Raw genomic sequence first — 22,366 nt, forward strand, 5'->3', positions numbered from 1 at the left:
CCTCTTTCTATTCCGGAGTGACGAGATTAAACGAGAGGACGCGAGAAAAAACTGAACACGTGATCGTTAAAGTCGATCGGTCGGTGAGCTTCGGGCTCTAACTGTAACTCCGTATTGTGCACTAGTGTACGGAATACACAGTTCCTTTCCTGATAATGAGGTCCAAACTGGCAACTTTGAACTGAACCATATCATAAACCAAAAATAACAACAACAAAAAACCCCACTAAATTCTAACGAAAGACAGGAAATCATTTTACTTATAATTCAGGATCACATAAAAGTATGGCTTATTTTCTATTTATTTCTCATTAGACTCTATCGCAAGAACAAAGCCATTCATGAACTTATAAATTGTTGGTATAGTAATTCGCTTACAATCATTAGTCTTCCTGGCCAGACAATTGGCACCAATCAAGGGTTGCCAGTTTGGCATTTTAAATGCCAGATTCCAAAAATCTGGCATTTTTGAAAACCGTTTGGCATTAGAAAAATCATTTGGCATTTGGCATTTTCATTTGGCATTTTCTTTTCTTGTATATTATACTTCAAATGACACCTTTTCTTAATTATTTCTAAACGCGTAAAAACAAACATCTTCACATTTCTTTTTCATTCTTAAAATCCAACCGTGGTGTAGTAGTTTAGCACTCCACTTAGTAGTCAGTAGGTAAATAATTACCCCAACAGGAAATTTAGTATAATTCAAAAAAAAAAAAAAAAACAAAAACAAAAAAAAAAAATAAAAGAAAAAGAAAAGAAAACACGCAAGCCACCAGGATATGACAGTAAATTGTCTATCAAAAGTGAGTAGTTTTCTTAGTGGGGGTGGGAGTCAACAGACTTTGGCATCTTTTTGAGTGTTTTGGCATTTTTGAGTCTTCCCTGGCATTTTGTTGAAAAATAATCTGGCAACCCGGCACCAATCAAGAAAAGATGATCGTGTTTTGATTGTGTACATGGATATTGGTGGCTGATAAACCATGTTATTTTTCTCAAATCAGGAAAAAAATCCTTCAAATTCAACTTTAACTGTGATTGTTTTATCAATTCTAGTTATAATACAGTTAACATAGAAATCTCGTCGAATTTGAATGAATGGACGGGGTAAATGTTTCTGTTATTTTGATTAACTTTCTACTTTCGCTTTCTGTTGTCTGATGTTGCCGTTGCCGTTACCTTGGTTTTAAAGTAAAGGGAGGCCTTCCGAAAGCTCCTCATACAAACTTAAACAACCTAAATATTCCCTCAACTGACCCTAAGAAAAAATCAAATCTAGTACCTTTAACTAACCCTAATAGTAATAGGGAAAACACCTTTACTAAGACTAGAAAACTCTAAACTCTATACCTTATTAGTATTAAGTTTCTCTACCACTGCCACTGCCACTACTATTGGTTCCAGAGTTATGTAGGCCTATTATATTTTTCTGTTGAAAATTTTAGTCAATTTTTTTTACAGAGAGAATCTGTGATCTCACTGCTGCCTCAAAACCAGCATCTTTCGGAAATCAGGAAAGTTTGGGCAGCATCTTTCGGAAATCAGGAAAGTTTGGGCTTTGCAGGCAACATGGCCCACTTTCACTTTTATTGTTTTCAGTAATTTTGTTTCAAGTATTTCAAGTGTTGGATATCATTTTGAAATTCAGAAATTAAGCTTTATTTTCATGGGGTATATAGACTCAGTCTCCCAAAATATAAAACTTATGTGGGCTTTGGATGCTCTATTATAAATTATAGTAATATCATTACTAAAGAAAATATATTATGTGTTACAAGCACCATGGGTTGAGAAAACACGTTCTGATTCTGGACTTTGCTGATTTTATGATTTTTTAATTTATTGTTTTTTCAATCTGTTTTTTTTTATTTCAGGAAATATGATGCCATCAGCCTCAAGCATAAAAACAAGCAATGACGCAGAAGTGGACCCTTATACTGGCCCATATAAAGCCACCCGACTGGTGAGAATTTATCTGCCAAGATCTGCCAAGATGATTTAAATTGTGGTGTAATTTCTTGCTTTTATGATTTTGTTTTTTTGTTTTCAAAACTAATTTTTGCTTGTTTCAGAGATCACTGCACTTTTTTTTTTTGACCACCTCCTTTCATTTGCGCCTTCAGTTTTGTTTTGTTTTTGGGGGTTTTTTTTGGTGGGGGGGGGGGGGGGGGAGGGGAGGGTTTTTTTTCTTTTGGTTTAAATTTTCATTACTTTAATGCTTTATGTTAAGAAATTACTTTAAAAAAAATACAATTTGAATTATTTTCATATTCTCTTTGTTTCAGTGGAATGATGTGATATCAGCATTTCGAGAGAATCTGCCTTGTGGGCGACACAGGCGATTCATGAGATCATTTGATAACTGCTTCTCAGGTTCCTCTGCTGCAGATTGGTTGTTTGAGTACTTAAAATCAAACAGGAGCTTTGGCTCAGATGTCAAAAGGTAGAATACCCGATTATGGGGGGGGGGGGGGGGGTAAATTGCATTGTTTATTACATGTTGGATAATCTACATTTAAAATTAGGTCATTGTTTAAATACAGTGCAAACTATCTATAACAATATAGAAAAAAAATGTTATAGTGGAGAACCGAAGGTGGGGGAGGGGTTAACTACCATGAATGGAATGCAATGGTACAATATATGGACCAGCTGCATCAGCATCAGAGGGAGCATCAGAGGTGTGATCCTTATGTGAGGCAAAGTGAAACTGAAAGTTACCTTAGCTCACACTGGCACTTTGCATTGCACAAGTTTTTACTAGCCAGTGGACTATCAACAAGGTGCCCACTTGCGCTACATGTGACAAGAAACTATACCTTTGGCAAAGAGCGAGTGCTACAGAGTTCGACAGCCTAGTGAAGGCTTTTGAAACTGGCAGCACCACCTAAGCTTGCTTTTTGTCTCCTTTGCCTCAACTTAGAAACACGTTTCAGCATTTATCTGCAGTCACTGCAATTTTTTCTCTGTGGTTCAAACCCATATTTGATTTTCTCATGGAACTTGATAATTGTGAACAAGCTGCCATGTTGCTGTATAGGATTTTTACAAAAATGTATGACACTTTGGTATGTTTTTTGTTACTAATGATACATATGTGGAAAATCTGGACTTAGGTGTCATGTCATTATAAGTGGGTTGCACTAAACATAGTACAGTGCAACCTCTCTATAACAACATTGTCAGGATGGGGAAAATGTCTTTATAGAGGGGTTGTCAAAAAGAAGGGCAAGGGGGGGGGGGGGGGGGAAGAGACTTGAAATTCAATTTTCAAGTTTATCCAGGTTTGGGACCAGCATGTATGCAATTTCATACAAAGCCACAATATTTTTAAAAATTTGTTTGTTTTGAGTTTTTTATCACATGTTTGTAGGTATCCCAAACTACTGCTTTTAACAGGTGATTGTTTCTTCACCAATCATCAAATTGTAGGTCTCTTTGAACAATCTCTCTTTCTCTTGAATTTAAGGTATTGCTGAAAAACTTATACCATTAAAATCAGTAATCTTTGAAGATTATAAGATCCCAAATTGGGCCTGCTAGCTTGCTTCAATACATAGCGCCATCCATATAAACAAAGCCTTTTTTTTTCGTCCCCTATACCAGATTTATGTTTTTTCACAAATCATAAAAAAATGAGGTCTATTTGAACAGTCTCTCTCTCTCTCTTGAACTTACGTTAATGGTAAAAAAAAAGATTTATACTATTATAATCAGTAGCCTTTGAAGATTACAGTAGCAAATATTGGGCCTGCTCGGTTTATTCAGCACCGTCTATGTAAATATAGCCTATTTTTTTCTTTCCCCAACCAAAATTTAGTTTTCTTCACAAATTAAAAACCCATTCTTTTTAAATTTATTTTCCGATTTTGATAAATAAAGTGTTATTTTCCATGGTTTGGGAAGTCACATGTGGCTTTGTAATTTAATTTTTGCTAATTGTATAATGACATTTTAGTTTGGGATACCTAATGTTTGGGTGTTTTTTTTCCTAACTCAGAGAGAAAGCTGTTTCTTTATTAAACAAGCTCTACAATGCAGGCATATTTGAAGAGGTCAAAGTCTCAAAAGCAATGCAGCATAAAACAGTTGTTCAAGATAGCCGTTTGTACAGGTAATTTATTTGGTTCACTGTCATTGTAATCAGTTTCAATTTTTATAGGGTAAGTGGCTTTCTCCTCTTCGCCCCCTCCCCCCAACCACCACCACCCAGCTTGTCAACCTATTTTTGGGGATATCTCTTGTTCTTTATTCTACCCAGTATGTCTGATGTCCCTGTACATATATAAAACTTTCTGTCCTTATGAGACAATTGGTTTGCCCAAGCCCTGGCTGGAGTTCTTCCATAGAAGGGAATGGTCAAATGTGCATGTTATTTTTTTTTTGGGGGGGGGGGGGGGGGTTGTTTTAAAAAAAATTCACTTGTACTTTTCGTCTTAAGCATTTCATTATATTTGCTTTAATATATATTTGAAATCACATTCTTCAACAAAGGAGCATATTTTGCCATCATTATGGATCATGTGTTGTGTTTAATCTTCAAACAGTGCCTGATGGTTGGGAAGCAGAAGAAATGGGCATTTAGGCTGATCAGACATTTAGATGAAGTTGATCAAGAGCAAGATAAAGGCATATATAAACTTTTATATCAAGCATTTCAACTGATTCAAAATGATTATTGTGTTCCCCAGTGCTTAGTTTAGTTTATTCCACCAGCAGGCCATTTTAAACATTTCAAATAGTACAAGTTGTCTGTTAGGCATCCTTTTTGTCACTATACTTAACAAGTTTTGTTACTGTCTAAATTTAGGTACAAACTCTCTTACACACAGTGAGAAAGCGTGTGTGTATGTGTGTGCGTGTGCATTCAACTGATTTTCACATTTTTTCATGTTGCTCAGTTCAAGCTCTCGTGATTTCTCTATGAGAATTGCACTTTGAACTTATCGATACACCATTCCATGAGAACTTTGTCTTTATGATTTGCACCTCAATATGAGATTCTTCTGTAATGTTGAAGGACATCAAGCCCTACCAGGGCAGACATTGTGGCTCGTGGTCCAGTCTACAGGGTTTGAGAATAGATGGTAGATGTTGAGTGACTTCAAAGAAGGATGTAATAAAAAGAGGCAGATGTTTGTGTAAAATCAAAAGCCCCTACAAGACCTTACATATTGTGGGCATGTGTGATTTGAGTTGGCGAAGTTTACCTGACTTACTTTGGTAGGCAATTATAATTGTCCTTTTCAACAGCAAGTGGACAGTTGTAAGAAGCTGATCGGATGCTACATGGAGAGAAAGCAGTTTGAGGGACATGGGATGAGATTGAAACTGCTGGAGAGAGTGAGGGTGGAGCAATTGTAAGATTAATTTATAGTTATTCAGGGCAGTATTATTAGTTGTCAAATAAGACTCACAAACAGGGAATGAATCAATTCTTTTGACCGCAAATGGTTCAGAGAAATTCTTTTTCTTTTATTTATTTTTTTTTTTTTAGAGTGGGCAATAAGGTGAATTCCATTTTAAAACATGTGCATTTAGAGTTGTAATTTAAAGAGAAATCATTCCGTTTCATCAAATTAGCGGGCATTTAGGCAAAACGAGCACTATGCCAACAGGCATTTAGGCGATCACCACTGTATTATAAATTTGCTTTTTAATTCAACATTTGATATCTCTCTCTCTCTCTCTCTCTCTCTCTCTCTCTCTCTCTCTCTCTCTCTCTCTCTCTCTCTCTCTCTCTCTCTCTCTCTCTCTCTCTCTCTTTCTCTTCTTTGTTTTTTTTTTTTTAATGAAATGTTTTCATACAGGATTAAATTTTCTTTGAGTAATAAGAACCACTGTGACTTGCTATTAGGACAGAACCCCATGATCTAAAGTGAGATGACTAGCTCAAAGCCACACAGTGTGGTGTGGTGTGTAATCGTCAAATCTGGTACCTCTAAATTATTGAGCAGACTGCTGTGTCATACTGTTCCATTGTGCTCATATTACCAATCAATAGGTTTCATATATGCTGTTAAATCTTTCAATACTGACTGGACAGGGTTTCAAGCCACTGCAATCCACTACCATCAATACTTAGACATAGCAATTGCATAGGTCATCCTCTTATCTATTATATGGAATGATCAAGCACAACATATTGGCAAAAAATGTTTCTTTCTCAGTACTACAAGGAACTGGAACGCTTTGTATTTGACAGATGGAATAAAATGTTTCTTTCTCAGTACTTCAAGGAACTGGAACGCTTTGTATTTGTCAGATGGAATATTATCTGCGCCAACAGGAGAACAGTTGAAACAATGATAAGAGCATTTTTCAAATAATTATTCATATGATATTTTTTTAGTACATTTATTTTTGGGGGTTTTTAAAAACTTTTTTTTCTCTTATACAATTTAAATAGGAAGTAATAGCATATTAGATAAGAAGATGATATGGTAACTAATTCCTATATTATTTTTACAAACTATATTTCGTTTATTCAAACACAGATTACTGCCTGTTTCACCTTCAAAACTAAAGATTACTCGTTTACCTCTTGCTCCAAGAAATGATGCATGCCTTGGTCAAACCGTTCATTATTCAATGTTACAAAAAGACATTGATTCAAAGAAGGATAAAACCAAAATTATTCATCCACTACCAAAAAAGGCTGACCCTAAACCGTTATCTAAGACAAGTATCAGCAAAGGATCAGAGGAGCAAAATAAACAAAAGTACCCAGCTTGTCGCATTGTTCCTAAAATCTTATCCAGCTCTGAAATTACAGAAGTATGGAAGAGGACTTTTATTTTCAGGTTAGTTTACATTTTTTATTACGAGGGCTGTCCAGGAATTCAGGTAAGTAATGCCATAACTCATGAACTGCATGTTGTATCTAAAATCTGTAAACTGGAAATTAAAGATCTATTCATTTAGAATTTAGAAAAGTGTCAGCCCGACGGGTCCCAAAACAGCTGACAGGTGGTCATAAGGATCACTGTGAACAAGTGTCTCAAAATCTCCTTCAAGGCTTCAATGATGAAATGAAAGTCAACCGCATATGGGACCTAGTGGTATTAGCAGATATGAATGAGTTATTGACCATGTGATCGCTGGTGACGAGACATGGGTTCACCACAGTACATCAGAATCAAAGAGGGACTCAATGATGTGGAAACATCCATCTTCATCGCCAGTTAAGAAATTCAAGGTGCAACACTCAGCGGAAAAAAAATTGTGGCCACTGTGTTCTGGGGTACTAAAGGTGTTCTTCTGGTGGACTTTTAAAAATGTGATCAGACAATAAATACAGCTAGACATTGCAAAACATTGGACAAGTTGAGGGAGGTCGTGCAGTGAATGAGACCGGGGTGGCTAAGCAAGGGCATTGTTTTCCAACACAACAATACAAATACAACACCACATGCCGCAAACATCACAAAACTGTCTGAAAACTCATGGATGGGAAGTTTTGCTACTGCTCCTCATAGCCCTGATCTGGCACAAACAGTTTGAGGGTCTTGACGTCAATTTTTTAGGTATGTTTGCCCTTCTGTTGCGGTGGAGTAAATGCATCAATGAGCATGGCAATTACGTAGAAAAGTAGACAAATGGTATGTACATCTATTTTGTAAGTTTCATTAGATTTGCTCAACACATTTCGTAACTACGACCTTGCTTACCTTAATTATGGGACAGCCCTTGTATTTACATTTTTTCTTAGACTTAGTTTATTGATCTATTCTTTTTATTTGTGAAAAATTCGTGAAATAGATGACACATGGAAAAGTTGGAATGGTTATTCATTGAAACAAGCTTGGAGCTAAAATAACAAATTTGTGCGAAGGATTATATGGCCTCATCATAGAATTACATAAAGACCTGTATCAAATGAAATCAAGCAGTGTAAACCATGCGGTTGGGGGGGGGGGGGGAGGGTTATCTTTTAAATATTCCTCCATCTCATGTTGAAACTCATGTTTTTTATTTATTTAGTATTTATTTGTATATATTAGCTTACCTACTATTATAACAGTGTTGAACAATCTTCAAATCCATAAAAGTATCCTTTAGAACACTTGTATCTGGCAAAGGGGGGAGTGGTCTAACTTACGCAGCTATACAATCATCGCTGATTGTACAAGGAAAAGAAAATAAAAAAATAAAAAACAAACTAAACCTCATATTGAAACATGTCCCTTTGATTTTGAAGTGAGTGTCACATATTGAGTTATCGAACCTCCTTTTCCTAGAAAGCTTCATATTTTTTTAATGCACATAATAGTCAGTCTGACTGAGTCAGTCAGCTTATATGAGGAGGTAGTTTATTAGAAGGGAACACCGAACTAGATTAAAATTTTTATTTTTTTATTAAGACTCCTGATGTTTGTTCAGTAATGTTAGTGCTTGGGTTATTGAGACATGTATTTGCTCTGTCAACTTTTTAAAGCTTTCACTCTACTCCAGAATAATGGTATATATAATACACCTTGTTATTTCATATGCTCAACATTCCTTCATCAAGTTCTTATGTTAATTTTTATTTGTTGCTAATTAGGTCTTCAAACTGAGGTTTCTACATAGCGAGGAAACAAGAAGACAATTATGATTTATTGTGGAATTTCTTTGTTTTTTTTAACCACAGATTGAAAAACACCCTCGGAATCACAAGAATTGCAGATGTTCTCTCAGAGGACTTGATTGACGGATCCTACATAATGCACAACTGTGTTTACTTAAATAAAAATGGGACAGTTACTAATATTTCACCCGAAGATCATTTACCTCAATGGGTTCTTTCAGCCATGAAATGCCTCGCTAGATGTAAGTTATAGTCAAACTATCTAAATAAGCCTGTTGTAGCCTATTGAACAATTGTAGTGCATTTTCATTACAACATTTTATTACCAAAAAAAAAAAGATTTTTATTTTCTTTTTTTCCAAAGTGTATATTTTGTTAAACACATTTTTTGTTTGCATCATAACTAGGATTTTATCATATTCTGTCTGCCTGTCATATATGAAACTTTTGTCATATTTTGACATTTGAGTATGCAACAACAAAAAATGAGTATAGCAAAAAAAAAGATATGGATATTTGTAACATTGATATTTCTGGCTCAAAACTCCCTAGGAGGTCAAAAATTTTGTTTGTTTGTTTTGTTTTAGGAGGGGGAGGGGGAGATTATATATAAAAACAGATTAGAGGTCTTTTACCAAGGTATTCAGGATTTTGAGACTTAAATAAGAGGGTCTATTTGTTTATTTTCCAGGGATTGATTATTTTGATATTAAGATATGTTGCATACTTGGTTTTGTGAATGACTTAATTAAGGCTGCTTGTATATGTGTCCTTGAAAGCCGAGTTGTCACAAAGCAAAGAGACAGACATATCTAAGAGTAAATCAGAAATAATGTAATCAATTACACCCATGACTAATAAAGATTTTTAAAAATTTATAAGTTGATTTTTTTTTTTTTTACAAAAATCAATTTGTCAAAACATATTTATTTACATATTACAATTTTGCGGCTATGAGGTCTTGTGGTATGACACTCGCTTTCGGATCGGAAGGTCCTGGGTTTGAGCCTCGCTCTGCGCATAGTTGAGTCGTTGGAAAAGGCTCTTTATTCAATTCTTTCACCATACTCAGGTGTAAAATGAGTACCTGGACGTTAACAGCGTAGTCTCTGTCGGGAAAACTAAAAAAAAAAATTGTATTATTGCCTAGCAGGCGTCGTGCCTCATTCTATATGTCACGTTTGGCTGTTGGTCAGGGTCACCTTGTAAATCACTTTGAGCATATTTAGTGGGCTATATAAATGCTCTGTTTTTTGTTGTTGTTGTTTTTTATCAAAACAAAAATGATGGCACTTAAAACTATCATGCTGTCAAACAGATGTTAAGTAAATAATGGAGAGGATTGTCTGATTGTCATGAAATGAAATAACTCATGCAATATATGGGACGAATGCATGCAAGCAGTCACTTCTGATCCAGTTCTGTGTGAATTTTACAGGGCCTGAGCACCGTGAGGAAGGACTACCAAACTATCCTGGGTTCGAGAAAGATGTGTTTGCTGTTGTCAAAAATTATTTCTTGGGACTAGAGGAGCCTTTGATTCCATTCCATCTCTATGATGCCATTACAAATGTCTTTGGTTTGTAAAATATTTTCAATGTTTTAAAAATTATTTATCCTCATTTATCTTGTCCTTTATTATTGCTAATTAAATCTAGAATTTCTGTGGCTAAATAGATCTCAAACTTAAAAGGATGTTTAAAATGTACATATAATTTTGTTTGCTAGTCAGGTATGAACAGTATGATCATTGTCTGCTATTTAGAGGTTCCCTTTTAGTCTTGAAACCAAAATCGTTTTGACATCAGCGGCTCAGCAGAACAATTTCCTGTCTTGTGATAAATCCAAGCATGATTGGATGGATGACAATGATTGCAAAATCCTAGTGCTAGATTTGTGTTTTTGGTTAAATTACTATAACCCCACTTGACTTTGGGAGTAAGGACCTGGCTGTATGTAGTGACAGATATGGTAAGAGTACTTGTACAAAAAGGATACCTAACAGGTGACTTTACTGTATGGAATGAAAATTTGGTTCCATTTGACCTACTGGGGGTATGAATGAAGCAATGCAAAATGCTTTGAGCATGGTTATTCTGTGAAAATGTGCTTTATAAACATTCATGTTTAATTACTTTATTAATATTAATAATATCTTCATGGAAAGTTCAAAGTAAGCTTAGAATGCATTATTAGATAGAAGTAAAACTTGCCTTTTCATGTCATGTTTCTAAAACTCTGATTTTCAATTCCCTCTAGTCATAATTTTGAACAAATGATAGAATGATAAGATGATATCATTTGTCATGTCATCACCAGCATTTAATATTTATTGACTATCTCTACCATCCACAGTTGCTGCCAGCAGTAGATCTTCAAATCAGTCTGATGAATTTTTCATAAATAAAGAAAGAGAATCTATTATTAAAAATCTTTGGACAACTGCATCACTTGAAAATATAATTTTAGACCTGTCAAAAAAATATTCCTTACTGGGTGCTACAGATGATGGATACATTAATGAAAGTTTTCATAATGATAATGATTTTACAAGTGAAAGTTTTGAAAAGCAAGACGGTATGCAGCATGCTTTTAACAATAAAATGTTTGGAAGTTGTATAAATATTGCTCATGAAGGCAGTTATTGTAAATATGGACGTTATAAAACAAGATGTGGAAAGCAGCAATTATCCAGAAGTGCCCATTCATCCAGTGGTCTGCCACAAAGAAAGTATAACGCATTACCCATGAGAAAGTTTGGGTCGACTCCGAATTTGAAAATTTCAAAGTTTGAGACAGCTTTTGGTCCTGATAATCATACAGTCACCCGTGTCTTTTATCAGAATGGGGTTTGTACTGATTACAGGCATTGTGATCAAGAGGAGGAACACAGCTCCTTTTCACCAATTGAAACTCATTTTAGTGCAAGCACAGAGGATCTTGTTCATCATGTCCACCCTGTTAACTTTGAAAGAGTAGGATCCTTGGAGTATATTCATTTGAATGAATTAGGAAGCAGAAATAATTTGACCACATCAAAAATACAGAGAAGAATACAAAAAAGTAAATCATTTGCTTCAAAATCAAGATCAGACAATGGTGGAAATAGATACAATTACTATCCTTTAAGAAAAAGCATTCATAATTTTGATGTACAACATAACAATACATCTGTCTGTGGTCTTAATCATTCAGTCGAAGATGAACCAGAATATTTGTGGGAATCACAAGACAGTCTATGTGACAGATTAAAACCAGTTTCTGAGTGTGAGAACTTTAATGGCCTATCTCCAAACAATTCTTTCTCTACTCAATATGATGATTATAGATCTATGCATCAATATAATTCATTTCGCCAAATACCACCACGCCCTACAACTCAATATCTGTCTCAAGTCTCCCTTAAAGATATCCAATATTCCACCAAGAATGTAAATACACCTCCACCTTTTCACTCTATGACTTCACTTCACAACTACTTAGATTCATCCCAAAACAACTCTAGTGGTTATGGTCCAGGTTATCGGCCTGTCTTGGATGCTTCAAAAGAAAGAAGTAGTAGCACAACAAACCTCTCACCTCATAGCTATAATCCTTTGCAGACAAAATCCTTATCAGCTCTGAAGGGAAATTTTCATCAAATGACCTCAACACCTTTATCTCCACTTAATGCATCTGGAATTAATAGTTTCAGTCGATTTCAAAATGGTGCCAGCTTGTCAAGCTCAACACCATTTTTTGGTCATCTTAGCAACAAGAGATATTACTCCCATGCCAACAGCTTCATGTGTTGTAAGTAACATCTCATATATTATGTGGATGATAATTTTTCAAAATATCTAGTGAGATTTTTAATTGTATGTAGAGATGTTTAAAGAAGAAGTGAAGGAAGAAGAACCCTAAAGATAAGACTTTTCCTCAAAATTAATAATTCAACTGAGACGAAGGGAATACGATTTTGTCATAACTCATAATTTAGATGTTTTATTGATGATTGAGAAAAATTAGTTTGGATTCACCGTATTACAGCTTTAAACTATATATTTTTAGAAGTAGGTTAAATACCAGTCATTTCTTCTTATTTTTAATTTACAAAGTCTTTTATTGATATTTTCACATTATTGCTTTGACTCTTAAAGATCCCCAAACTCGCTTGTCTGAGGAGAGAGTGAAAAATTGTCTTCAGTTGTTCACACTACTTATCGCTCCTGGAAATCGGAGAAAACTCCATATGCTTTTCAAGATGATGGCCAAAATGACTGCTAACCCCAACTTGTGTCTTGATTACACACAAACTACTAGAAGTTTGGTATGTTTAATTGTCATTTTTCGACATCTTCTCAAGTTATGTGGTTGCCATAATGTGTCATTCTCATTTCTCATTGGAAAAGTTTCTTAATATTGTTTATGGCAGTTGTCTATTCATTTTCATAATAAAGACTTTCAGATCCTAATTGTCCCATTGTAATAATGCCTCAAGGCCACTACAAGAATGTAGTAATAGGTAAATTAATAAGAAACATTTTTTTGTGTATGCTTTTAGTTTTGGAAAGAAAAAGATCCTGATTTACTGTTTCTTACTTATTTAATCTATATACACAGATTTTTTATAAGCAAAAATTTGCCAAATTTGGATTTTTTTCCTCCAAATTCTGGTTCTTTTTACCAAATTTTTAAAGAAAAATGTTGCTGCAATGCGGTCTAGTGATATGACACTCACTTTCAGATCAGAAGGTCCTGGGTTCGAGTCCCACTCTGAGCAGCACATAGAGTCCTTGGAACAGTCTTTTTACACACATTCTCTCACCATACTCAGGTTTAAAATGAGTGCCTGGCTGTCAAAAAACTTGTTTGTTGCTTGTGGAAGACCTGTATTTTAGGTTGGTTTTTAAAAAGGCTACTTGTGATTTCCTATAAGTAAAGAGTAAATTTCACCCAGAGAATTCATTTTTTTGCATATAGCTTAGAGTATATTAATGAATATATAATTTTGATAAACATTTTTTTCCCTTATAGGTTTTGGAGACATTTTATCGGTCCATCATTCGTACTAAAAAAGAAAGTGACATGGATGAGATGTTAGTCTTACAATTGTTGTCTTTTATGTTTGACTATTACATGGACATATTCACTCCTCCAAATGACATCAAAACTCAAGTTTCTGAAAGGCTGAAACAAATGCAAAGACCACAGGTGAATTATTGAATTGAACATTAATTTTTTTGTAATCAGTTGTAATAAAAATTAAGATTTTGTCATATAAGCAGGCAGATTTTATAACAATAATATTACCTTCTTTGACCATCTATTTTTATTTTAAAATCTTGATAATGATAGGCTTGCTAATTCAGTCTCTTCCCCCCACCCTCTCTTTTTTCTGTGAAGAAAAGAATATAATTTTGGTGGAAGGAATTCAAGATTAAGGGTTATGGATTATGTAGTCTTTTTAAAGCTCTAAATTATATTGTTGGTTGATTTTTTGAACATCAATTGAATTCTCAAGTCTATCTCAGTTCTCACATGTTTAAAATGTATTGTACAATTAATTATGTCTTAGGTACCCATGCCATTGGTACTGACAAAACTTCTCATGTAAATTATTGACACATAGTCTATTGTTATGAATGAATTGAAGAGCCAAGTGGTAAAAGTACTTAAGTCACAGGAATTAGTTTGAGAAAATTGGGGTTACAGTTTGGATTCGGCTATATAGAGTATAAAAAATAAAATTGTAGTATTAAGATATAAGACTTAAATTACTTTTATAAAAAAATAATTAGTGAGTGAACTAAGGTGCTTATGCGTTGTCCATGTCGAAAAAAAATTGTAATATCGCCTAACAGGCGTCATGTCTCGTTCTATATGTTACGTGTTGCTGTTGGTCAGGGATCCCTTGTAAAGCACTATGAGCATGTTTAGTGAATATTGCGCTATATTAAAAGCTCAAGTTTTTTGGGTTTTTTTTTAAGAGGACAGTAACAGCAGTGTGACTTTGCTTTGTTTGTGAGATTGTCAGAATGGTTCGATATGTTAGGATACAATAAAATCCAACCCTCTGATCAGGGGTTGAACTTTAAACAAAACCCAATAAATTTCAATGGTTTGCACTGCAAAGCAAACAAAAGATTAATAAACAAATAAGATAAAGAGGAATAAGATAAATAAACAAAATGTACCGCATATCTATTCTGACAGACAGGATCTCACACAAGCTAAAATCAGTATGAATGTCCATTTTTAATTTTTTGAAAATATACAGAAATCTATGTGGCATCCTTGTCATCTACTTTACTCCCAAATTTGAAAAGTTCTAATTTGTATCTTTATCATCTATTCTCATCATAAAGATTGTTTTATAATATTTTACCCACAGATAAGTTACTCCCCTGGTCAACCTACCCCTTTGCAATACTGTCAGAAGATCAGTGTGACTGACTTTGAAAAGAAGAATAACACTGTGTCGAGACAGGCCATGGAAGAATTGCTTGAAAGCATAATCAAGGATACTAAGATGTCAATCAAAGAGAAACATAAACGATTAAAGCAGGTAGTTTGAAATCTTAAATGTTGTTAAGGATGGTTAGTATTCATTGAAGCAAATAGAAATGATTATCACTAGCTAGTAATCTCTTTATATTTTATTTATTAATTATGCAGGTAAAATGTTATCAGGAGTTTACATTATGTTTGTTCTATTTTAAGACTTATGTGTGTGTGTTTGCTCTGTACTTATGTATGGCTGTGAATGCTGGATAATCAGTAATGAATGTGAAAAGAGAATTGCAGCAGCAGAAAAGTGGTTATTCAGGAGAAAACTAAATATACCATGAAAAGATAAAGCAAGAAGTGAAGAAGTATTCTATCTGATTAGCACAAAGACAACCATTGCATTGCAAGGTGATCAGAATAAAAAGCGAGATTTCTTGGTCTCATTTACAGAAAGAATGGCATAGAAAAAACAAGTGTTAACAGGTAAAATAGAAGGGAAAAAACAGAGAGAAAATGACTATGTACGGGATCTCAAGATGTATATGTAAGGTAGGTAATGAGGGATGTGGATTTCTCGAGAGATCTGATGACAGAGAAGATTGAAGAGACACGATTACCAATGTCTGCATCAAACCTTGCTCTTGATTGATTTATTTATAATGAAGGGAAGAAATAATGGAAAAGTTAAGATCTAGACAAGTGCTATTGCTTGCAGTTGTTGTCACTGTTGTAACCTTTTTTTTGTTTTAAATTTCTTTCAGTTTCAGGTGACATACCCAACAATATATAAGAAGCGGTTCCCAACAGGTGAATCAGAGTCTGAAGTCCTGCAAGCAACATCCAAGACTAAGCCAAAACTGAAACCACCTCTGGTTGTCAGACCGATGAATCGTCTGAAAGGGTTGCGTCTCTGATTGTTTTGTTTTATAGATTGATCTGACCACTACATTTGTTACCAAGATTTCTATGTTAAATGATGTAAGGTATTTTTTATACTTTACCCATTTTTCTTCCGTCCTTCCAATGCCTGTCTTTTTCTTTGTTTTTAAAATGTTGATTATAAAGCCACTTTTCTTGTGATTATAATTTTTTATCTTGCTAAGTGTTGTGCTTAATCAAAGTGGTTCATCCAGCTATATTGGGTTTTTTTTCTTTTTTTTTTTTAATGCACATCCAAAAAGTAATGATTTTAATCAGTCTTTTTATGATTTCTCTGATTTTTAAAACGTACAGTCGTGTCTAAATAATCTGATCATCCTTTTTATTTTTCAGAAATGTCACATAAATAGAGATATAAGGTATGAGGCATTTGGTTAATTATTCACATTTTGAAAAAAATTCTTAATCAAGTCAAAATGGTAAAGCCTTTCAAACTATGAAAAACACATTTCAAATTGTGTCTCTCATTTCATCAGATGCTAAGTCATGGAGAAAATTTCTTGAAAATGGGCATCTTTTAAAAAGAGAAGTGAATATTTTTGGCAATTAAAAAAAAAAGACTTTCGTTACTGAATCTTTTCTAAATACACTTTTTTTAAATAATAAAAAAAAATATTTTCTTAGGCACTCTGATACTTGGCAAAATCTTTTGTCACCTTGTCCAGATCAGTAAAGAATTGTCATTTATCTTTCAAATTATTATTGATCTCAATTTTGATGTTCCCTGTAATGCGAAATAAGTAGTGGGTGCAAGTGATGATGTTACAGAGCTTAATTTCTGTTCACTGATTTCATACATGTAAATTTCCAGCTCTAACATGAAAGACAGGCAATATTTAACCCAAACAAAAAAAAAAATAGACTTAATTTGGTCAAATAGTCTAGAACTTTTTGCTTTTTTGGGGTTTTTTTTGTTTGTTTTTGTTTTTCCTTTAATTTAGTCGAAAACATTTCCATTGATGGAATTGTTTTCCTACTGCTCAAGTGTTCAATGCCATGGAAATGATACAGGCATAGTAATCCATTTGGTTGATGTGAAATGATATGTACAAATTATACTGCTCTCCATCAATTCTAAAGCATTTGAAAGTGAACATTCATGTTAAATAAGTGGCGAAATCATGCATTTTCAGTTAGCACATATTTTCTTTTTCGGAATTCAGATTTTTTTTAAACAACAAAAATGCATTGCATTTCTTATCCGCACTGAACAACAATATCGGGACTATCAAATCACCTTTTAAGGTGGAAAAAATCCATCCCAGTTCAACAGAGATGATTATCCAGACACGATTGTAACATGAATTTTTATAACATGTGAGCATACAGCCATGTGATGTTTACAATTGTTTCTAATGAGCTTGTTGATCAATTTATTTTAAAGTATTGATTTTACTTTGTAATATAAAATGATGTGTACTTACATGCAGGTCTGAATGGAAATACTCACAAACCAACATAAGATATGGTCCATCATGATCATTTAAGATCATTGCATTCGGTTATCAGACCTGCATATTTGTGCATATAGTTATACACCAATCTGGTAAAATAGGCAGCTTGTCATGGACATACACTATCACTATAAATTGGCCTTATCTGTTACATTTGCACTTTATTCTCTCACCTTTCCAAAATCAAGTCAACCATTCAGATTACGTTGCTGTTTTTGTGTGTTATTTATAAACCTGTTTTACACATTAAACTGCTTTAGTACTGAACAACTCCTCGGTACTTCTATGTATATTTCTATGAAAATAAATAGACTAGATACACAGATTGATCAATGAATACAAGAGAACTGTACTTTTCATTGGTCAGGCTAGATACACAGATTGATCAATGAATACAAGAGAACTGTACTTTTCATTGGTCAGGCTAGATACACAGATTGATCAATGAATACAAGAGAACTGTACTTTTCATTGGTCAGGCTAGATACACAGATTGATCAATGAATACAAGAGAACTGTACTTTTCATTGGTCAGGCTAGATACACAGATTGATCAATGAATACAAGAGAACTGTACTTTTCATTGGTCAGGCTAGATACACAGATTGATCAATGAATACAAGAGAACTGTACTTTTCATTGGTTAGGCTAGATACACAGATTGATCAATGAATACAAGAGAACTGTACTTTTCATTGGTCAGGCTAGATACACAGATTGATCAATGAATACAAGAGAACTGTACTTTTCATTGGTCAGGCTAGATACACAGATTGATCAATGAATACAAGAGAACTGTACTTTTCATTGGTCAGGCTAGATACACAGATTGATCAATGAATACAAGAGAACTGTACTTTTCATTGGTCAGGCTAGATACACAGATTGATCAATGAATACAAGAGAACTGTACTTTTCATTGGTCAGGCTAGATACACAGATTGATCAATGAATACAAGAGAACTGTACTTTTCATTGGTCAGGCTAGATACACAGATTGATCAATGAATACAACAGCTTCAAGCAGTAACAAAATACGTAACATGTTAAATAGGGCTGTTATATGCATTTTTTTTTACCCAATACTTTTTACAGTTCACAGCTGTCAGCAGCTTAGAATTTTAAGTAGTCTGGAACTAGATACACAGATTGTTCGCGGATTTTCTTCCGCTTTCACTTTCTCAAATTTGAACCAGTTTCCTTCTTATAACTTTTCCTTTCGTGCTATTAGCTCTAGTATCTTTAATCTTGTGGCTATCCCATGACTTCCTTCTTATGTCTTTGATATTACAAAAAAAAAATGTTGCAATTGCCTTTTAACCCTAAACATTTAATATGATAATACAACAACATTTGTGAAGGTGTTAAATTTAGCTCACTGTATGCATTTAAAACTCAGGCTTTGATCCTAAATTTCATTGCATTTTCCAGAATTATATACAATGTTTTGATTTAACGTCATGCAGTTTAATTATTATTATTTTTTTTTTTAAGTTCAATATTTACCTGTAAAATATATTCAGAACAGCATGTATCTTGAATTATTCTCATTTTTATTCCTTGTCCAAAACATCGGAAAGTGCCTAATACTAATACAGACCTGCCAACTCTTAGTTGTATCATGATATTTGTTCTCATTCCTGATTTCCCTAATCTTCAGCTATTTTCATGATGGTTTCTTTTATTCCAGGTAAATCATTATTATTAACATCATTATGACATCCTCATTTAAATGCCAGATTCTCACTAGAATTTTCCTGAGTTTCATTTCTGAAAATTGGCATGTCTGCATATAATATTAATAATCAATCCAGCATGATCCAGATATGAATATTTACGTTTTTAATAGGTATTTATCCAATTCTGTAAGTGAGTTAATATAAACTTTTTAACGGGTCAAAGAACATTTTATTGGTTCATTTTAACTTTTGTCTTCCATTAAGTCCATTTTTACTCCAAGTTCTTCATAGTCATAAACATGTTATCTAGTCAGAGAGGTGTAGGTCAAATATTATGTTATCAATATATCTTTGATTACTCGCGTAAAACATTCTCCACATAATTATAAATCATATGTATATAGGATTTTAAAGACATTCTCTTTAGTAACCTTTTATTAAAAAAAAAACAATTTGTAGCTTTATGAGGGCAGAGTATCTCTTGACTTGGTGGTGTACCCCACTCACACACACTGGGGTGGGGTTTTTGACTTCCCATAGTGGGCAAGAAGGTCACTGTGTCTTCTATACCCCTATACCTGTTTCCAACTTGCTATCTTTGTTTGAGAATGAGATTACTTGGTTTTGTCCTTTCCCTGAGCGGAGTCCTTGGCTGGGAAGGAAACAGTCAAATGTATATTTATAGTTTTGGGAGATGATATTATTTTCATTGTAAATCATCTCTCTATTATGTAAATTGTTATATTTGTTGTTTTGAATGTATAATGTATGCATTTGAGTGTGTGCCAGGGAGGCACTTACTGTATCTTCTATCCCCCTATATCTGTTTTCCAACATGATTTCTGTCTATGTCTTGGAATGAAATTACTTGGTTTTGTCTTGGCCCTGGCTAGGAGGGATAGAGTTTTGGGAGATGATATTTTTTGTCTTGTAAATCATCTCTCTGTTATGCACTGTATTATGTTTTGTTTACTTTATACATATATATTGATTTGTAAACTTTTGAGTATTTTCCTCTTAGTAGGGACCTGTGCTTGTGTCTGGATTAGACTTTTTGGTGATCTCTAACTATTTTGATATTGTGCTCTTGGAATATACATCTTTTTCCTATTTGTACCAATTCCCCTTTGTCTTGCCTTTTCTTGGATGCTTTAATTTAATTGTAATTCTAGAACTTTTTACTATCCCATTTTCTTCCTTTTTACTGGCGCTGATATGGCCTTAATGTGTTGCAAGTGCCGTAAAACCCTTAAAAACAAAAACAGACAAACAACGTCTACCACTAGACAATGAATACTAATACTAGATACCTACCCACACCCATTTTTTGCAGCTTGACATCAAAGAAAGCGTTCTGACGACTGCTTAGCAAACAGTGATTATTGCCCTTATGCACCATCACAGTTACAAAATTGTCAAAAATTTAGGCAACCTGAATTTGGCAGAGTCACTTTATATTACACATACTTAATGCATTGTTAAGGGTTACGTAAATAAATGTATGAATACTCATATTCAAACCTGTCTGTCTCTCTTTATGAAATTATTAACCAATTTAGAAACATTCTAAGTTTACTACTTGTATTTCCTCACGTATTTAATGTTTTCATTATTACAATAAAGAAAAACTGTCACCAGTGACTTGGTTGTCATTTGATTCCTTTCTAATTACATTTGATTACATTTCTCAACACTATCATGTATGTATTCTGCAAATACCATTGGAAATAAGAGATTAATACCTCTTATGGGCGGGACTTTTGACCTCCTATGGTGGGCAGGATCTCACTTGCTGTGACTTCTATCTCCCTATATTATCTGTATTCTGGGTTGCTTTTTGTCTTTGTCTTGGAATGAGATTATACTTGGTTTTGTCATGGCCATTTACGGGGTCCTTGGCATAGAGGGAAACAGTCAATAATGTATAGTGTTAGTTTTAGGAGGTGATATTTTTCTCCTTGCACTGATCGTTATATTGTTGTTTTTAATATATTTTGAAAACATTTGGGTGTGTTCCTTTTACTGAGATCCTGTGCTGATGTCTGGATGAGACTTCTAGGTGATCTTAAACTAAAAGTACATTGATGGTATACTCTTGCTGTGATGTCAAAACTCTCGTTTCACCGGAGAAAATAAAAATCCAGCTTAAAATTCCGGGTTAAGGGAAAATTCCGGTGAGGTAACCACCACAAACACATCATCATCACTACCAGTACTATTACAACCACCACTACCACATCATCATCACTACCACACCAATATTTTACAACCACCAATACCACATCATCATCACTACCATTACTGCTACAACAATCACTACCACCATCACCACTACCAATCATATTACAGCTACCACCACATCGTCATCACTACTAATACTACTACCACAACCACATCATCATCACTACCACGATTACTACAGTCACTACCACCATATCATCATTACCACGTATATCAGCCGTACTGATAGTAATAGCTATGGTAGTACTGCCGATACCGATTGCTTTGCTTGTGTGCGATAGTGATGTTTATTGATAAACATTTTTTGTCTTTTAATTTAGTTCCAAGTTCTCGTTATTCCCGGGTCCCAAATCGCTCTTTCTCTATAGAGAAATAGTGGGGGAATTTAAAAACGCAACTTATTTCTGATGCCGTTAAACTTAAAGCAGCACTGTAAACTTTGGCTTCCTTTGCAGGCAAAAAAAAAAATTGTTTCATGCATCTCTATTTTTTTCCCTATCTGTAGTTTTTGTTCTCATTCTTCTATTTCTATAAATATCTTTGGCTTGTAACTCCTTGGTTTGTTCTGAAGAAACGATACTCACTGCCAGACGTTCTCCCATGGTGGGCAGGTCACTTTCCATCTCTTCCCTCCTATATGTTTTTTGAGTTGCTTTCTTTGTCTTGGAATGAGATTACTTGGTTTTGTCCTGGCCCTTGCCAGAGTACTTGGCTGAGAGGGAAACAGTCAAATGTATTAATTTTGGGAGGTGATATTTTTTTCCTTGGAAATTATCACTCTGTTGTTATGTACCAATAGTTATACTTTTTGTTTTGAACATGTGTCGTAAACATTACTGGGATCCTGTACTGGTGTCTGGATGACACGTTTAGGTGATCTCAAACTTAGTGCCTTAATGGTATAATCTTGGAATCTACATCTGTTCCTTATTAGAATTAGAACTATTTCAATTTTGTCTTACTTTTTCTCGAGTGCTTTAGTTGGTAGTTTTAGA

The 22,366-nt window shown here is 34.2% G+C and overlaps 1 protein-coding gene across 3 annotated transcripts; it reads left to right on the forward strand.

The window, feature by feature from the left end:
* The first annotated feature begins 922 nt into the window (after positions 1-922).
* Positions 923-20,771, forward strand: LOC144962112 (DEP domain-containing protein 1A-like). Of its 3 annotated transcripts, none has more exons than XR_013643372.1 (13): positions 925-1,107; positions 1,875-1,963; positions 2,286-2,443; positions 4,001-4,114; positions 6,498-6,803; positions 8,633-8,811; positions 10,008-10,148; positions 10,925-12,361; positions 12,709-12,878; positions 13,586-13,762; positions 14,943-15,116; positions 15,820-17,818; positions 17,987-20,771. XR_013643372.1 is itself a non-coding variant. In XM_078895076.1 (12 exons), the coding sequence occupies exons 1-12, from the start codon at positions 1,095-1,097 to the stop codon at positions 15,970-15,972; spliced, it is 3,111 nt and encodes a 1,036-aa protein (XP_078751202.1). In that variant the 5' UTR covers positions 923-1,094; the 3' UTR covers positions 15,973-20,771. The 3 variants fall into 3 exon arrangements, 1 of the variants encoding a protein (XP_078751202.1); XR_013643374.1 differs by having other exon boundaries at positions 18,099-20,771; XM_078895076.1 differs by having other exon boundaries at positions 923-1,107; positions 15,820-20,771.
* Positions 20,772-22,366: the final 1,595 nt, after the last annotated feature.

The sequence above is a fragment of the Berghia stephanieae genome, chromosome 1 (genome assembly GCF_034508935.2).
Source record: "Berghia stephanieae isolate SIO BIC M18660-M18661 chromosome 1, UCSD_Bste_1.3, whole genome shotgun sequence".
Classification (NCBI taxonomy): Eukaryota; Metazoa; Mollusca; class Gastropoda; order Nudibranchia; family Aeolidiidae; genus Berghia; species Berghia stephanieae.